The following is a 3,412-nucleotide window of genomic DNA, read 5'->3' on the forward strand; positions in this document are numbered from 1 at the left end:
TCGATGTCGATGTCGATGTCGATGTCGATGTCGTCGTCCTCCTCCGCCTCCTCGCCAGCTGCGAAATCGTCTGCGCGTGCGCCTCCACCGACGTCGCCAGCGTTGCAAAACCGGGCCGCCGCCATGGCGGCCTCCGCGCGCTCACCTTCGGCGCAGGCGGTGGCCGCCGCGAGCATCTCCGCCACGTCCTCATCGGCCGGCACGACACGACGAACGGCGCGGCGGGAGCGGCGGACGGTGTTTGCGGCGTCGGGGGATGCGGGTGGGCCGCCCTGCGTGGTGCAGCGCGCCAGGCCGCAGACAACGTGGCCGGCGTTGAGTGGGCGCCGCAGCGCCCCACGGCAGCAGCGACGGTACATCGCCGGCAGCGCCGCTCCTCCTCGCCTGTGCGGTTGTCTTCGCTCCTCTTGTCTCCCGCAGTGGGTCCTCGCACGGAGGGGAGGGGCGGGGGGAGTGCACCTTTACAAGGAAAGAAAAAAAAACTAAACTAAACTGTGAGAAAAACAACGACGCACAGCCGCAGAGAGGCAGGCAAAAACAAAAAGGACGAGAGGAAACAGGGGGGAAAAAAACAACAACAACAACTGCGCGCACGCATAGGCGGTGGAGAAGGCCTTCCAAGTCCGTGCGGCATCGGCACGGCAGCGTCCAGAGAAGAACTGAATACAAAGGAAAAAAGCGCGGGGATAAAGAAATTCATGTGATCAGAAACGCATTAGAAGAGAAGTGTGATATGCTCGCCCGTTAAACTTCTCCGCAACTAGAGGCCCTTGCTGAGCATTTCCTGCGACAGGGACTGCTCTTGCGCCCCGCCGAACCTTCGCGCCAGCTCGGCGGTGTACTCCCACAGACTACGCTGTTGACGCGCCAACTGGAGCGGAGCGTTCAGCACGAGTTCCTGAAAGCGACGCACCATCTCGGCGTCGCAGTGGCGGTGTCCCAAGACGCGAAGCACATCGGCGTCGGTGGACTCCGACGTTAGCTTCGCACTCCGAATGCGTGCGTCGATGATGGCGGCAACCTCTCGCTCCAGCCACGCGGAGAAGGGCTGCGCAGGTGGTGCACCGTGAGGCGCCGTCGCCGCACCGCTCGCTGCTGCGGCGCCTCGCAGGTGCAGCCTCTGCATGACGTTGGCCCCCATAAAGATACTGTAGAGGCCGAGCCGCTGAAAGGTGTCGCGGATCCGCTCCTCCTCCCTTTGCGAGAGAGGCATGCGCATAGTGGTCTGTCGCTCGTAGACGGAGATGAGGTCGTCGTACACCTGCCGCACAGACTTCGTGACCTCGCCCCTGGGGAACGGCTCGCGGTCGCTGCCGCCCGGTGTCGCATCCTCCTCGCCGTCCTCGCCGTCCTCGCCTCGCAGCCCCGCCTCCGCGTTACGCCCGTTCACAAATGCGTTACGGTCCTCCCAGAGCCTGGCGGTGCGAGGGTACTGCGGCTGCTTCCGCATGCCGAGTATGACCGTGTGCTCCAGCACGCGGGAGACGATGGAGGTGGGCACCACCCCCAGCGCCAGCATGGCGATTAGCGGATCCGCAAACGACTCCACCGTCGTCCGCACCCGCACGCCCACGGAGGACGAAGGCGCGTACAGGCGCGAGAGGGCGTACAGCATCTCCACCCACGACAGGATCTGCGACGCACGCAGGTGCCACTTGAATGCGTCACAGAGCTGAAAGATGTGATCCACAAACGGGGCAAGTGTCAGGCGTGCGAGCAGCTCGGGCTTCTGCAGGATTGTGCGCAAGGCGGCCTTGCTCAGGGCGAGCGAGCTGGGGTACGTGACCCCGCGCCGCACAATCGAGTCCACAATGGTCTGCACGAGCTGTGCCGAGTCGCAGCGGGTCTGCCGCACGCAGGTGGTGAGGAGCAGCAGCTGCTCCCTGTCCAGGTACCGCACCATGGGGGAGAGCAGATCCTCCGACAGCCGCGCCAGCGAGACGTGGAAGTCCACCCCCAGCTCACCCGCGATGTTTAGCAGGGAGAGCAGCTCCGCCGGCGCCAAGTCCGCCGCCTGCTTCACGCGCTGCGCCACCTCCCAGCGTGAAAGTGGGGCCTCGCGCGGCTTCTCCTCGATGACGCGGGTTGCCTCCACCTCAAAGACGATGTTTTTAAGCGCTTTGTCCGCAAAGTCAACGATGGCGGGAACATCGCCGCACCACCGCTCCCGCCGCAGCACGCGAAGCACGCGAAACAGTTGTCGGGTGGTCAGCCCAGAAAAGACGTGACCCGCCACCACGAGCGGGGCCGCGGTGGATTTCGCCCCCTCCACCCTCGCGCCATTGCCTTTTCCCACGCGAATGGCGCTGCCGACTTGGTCCCGCAGCGAGCGATTTAGCATCGCCAGCTTGTCGACGGTGCGGCGCCAGAAATTGTGCGGGGCGTGCGTCTTGGCTGAGTTCACGGACCACATGAGTTGTATCAGCGGCTCTGGGTCGTCGATGGTCTTGAGGTCGAGCAGGGCACACTCCACGACAGAGCCCATGAGCGCGATCTGGCCCACAAACAGACGGGGGCAGCGCATGACAAAAGTCCGGGCCTCCACCGGCGTTAACGCGCCCTCCTGCATCAACGCCACTGCCCACGCACGCAGACTTTGCGCCAGAAACGCGTGGTGGCGCCCACCCGCAACGTCCATAAAATAATTTGGCCATCGCGGTCGCAGCAGACGCGCAGCCACGGTGAGTGGAACCTCCCTCTGCTCCACGATACGTGCCGCCTCGTGCAGCAGGACGTCTCGCTGGAGAGGAGAGAGACGGGGTTGCCTCGCACGCATCCTCAGGTACTGCCGCCGCACAGCAACCACTTTGGAGCGGCTAAGTAACGTCATTTCCTCTTCACGGCGAAGGTACGTGCTCAGGGCACGAATGAAGTGTGCAGGGGGCAGCTTGAGCGGCGACGGCGACTCACCAGCCGCCCCGCCCCCATCCTTGGCCGCCGCCGCTGCTGCGAGAACCGCAGGTTGCGCTGCCGCCTCGTTGGCTCGCACGGCCGCGAGTGAGTGATTCTTCTGCAGTTCCCCCACCACCGACGCCAGCAGCTGAAACAGCGGCAGCGAGGGGGGCTGCAAAACAGTTTCCTGCCGCTGCGGCTGCGGTGCGCTCGCCGTGGGGGTCTCTGGGGCTGACGCCGGGTGTGACGCCGGAGACGGCGTCACCGTACAGCAGCGGCGCAGCGCCGACGGCGCAGCAGCAGCGGCAGATCTGCGTGTGACCAGCACGAGTCGCAGCATTCCCCCCTATATTTCCTTACAAATAAATATATCGATGAGTGCGTCTGTCTGTGTGTCTGTGTGTCTGTCTGGCTGTGCTTATCTACTCCCTCTTTACTACTTAGTGTTTGGCCTCTCCAACCCTACACGAGCAACCTGCACGCGGCAGAGAGAGCCAGGGGTGGGAGGGGGGGGGGGGGG

General features: G+C 64.4%; 3 protein-coding genes across 3 annotated transcripts in view, besides 1 other annotated feature; 1 reads left to right on the forward strand and 2 right to left on the reverse strand.

The window, feature by feature from the left end:
• Positions 1 to 3: 3 nt before the first annotated feature.
• On the forward strand, positions 4 to 486 carry Tco025E_04434 (uncharacterized protein; the record flags this gene model as incomplete). Its single annotated transcript, XM_029371344.1, has 1 exon — positions 4 to 486. One exon carries the CDS (start codon positions 4 to 6, stop codon positions 484 to 486), a length of 483 nt encoding a protein of 160 aa, XP_029228518.1.
• A 274-nt stretch (positions 487 to 760) lies between these two features.
• On the reverse strand, positions 761 to 3,232 carry Tco025E_04435 (putative mitochondrial RNA binding protein; the record flags this gene model as incomplete). Its single annotated transcript, XM_029371345.1, has 1 exon — positions 761 to 3,232. One exon carries the CDS (start codon positions 3,230 to 3,232, stop codon positions 761 to 763), a length of 2,472 nt encoding a protein of 823 aa, XP_029228519.1.
• Positions 3,233 to 3,274: 42 nt separating this feature from the next.
• Positions 3,275 to 3,308: a microsatellite.
• A 24-nt stretch (positions 3,309 to 3,332) lies between these two features.
• Positions 3,333 to 3,412, reverse strand: part of Tco025E_04436 (uncharacterized protein) — a gene marked incomplete at both ends in the record, with an annotated part of 378 nt that continues 298 nt past the window's right edge. The window contains one exon of the mRNA XM_029371346.1: positions 3,333 to 3,412. This exon is cut by the window's right edge and continues 298 nt beyond it. Coding sequence (XP_029228520.1) covers positions 3,333 to 3,412 — 80 coding nt within the window.

This window comes from Trypanosoma conorhini (assembly GCF_003719485.1).
Source record: "Trypanosoma conorhini strain 025E chromosome Unknown Tco_14.4_contig_00226, whole genome shotgun sequence".
In the NCBI taxonomy this organism is placed as follows: domain Eukaryota; phylum Euglenozoa; class Kinetoplastea; order Trypanosomatida; family Trypanosomatidae; genus Trypanosoma; species Trypanosoma conorhini.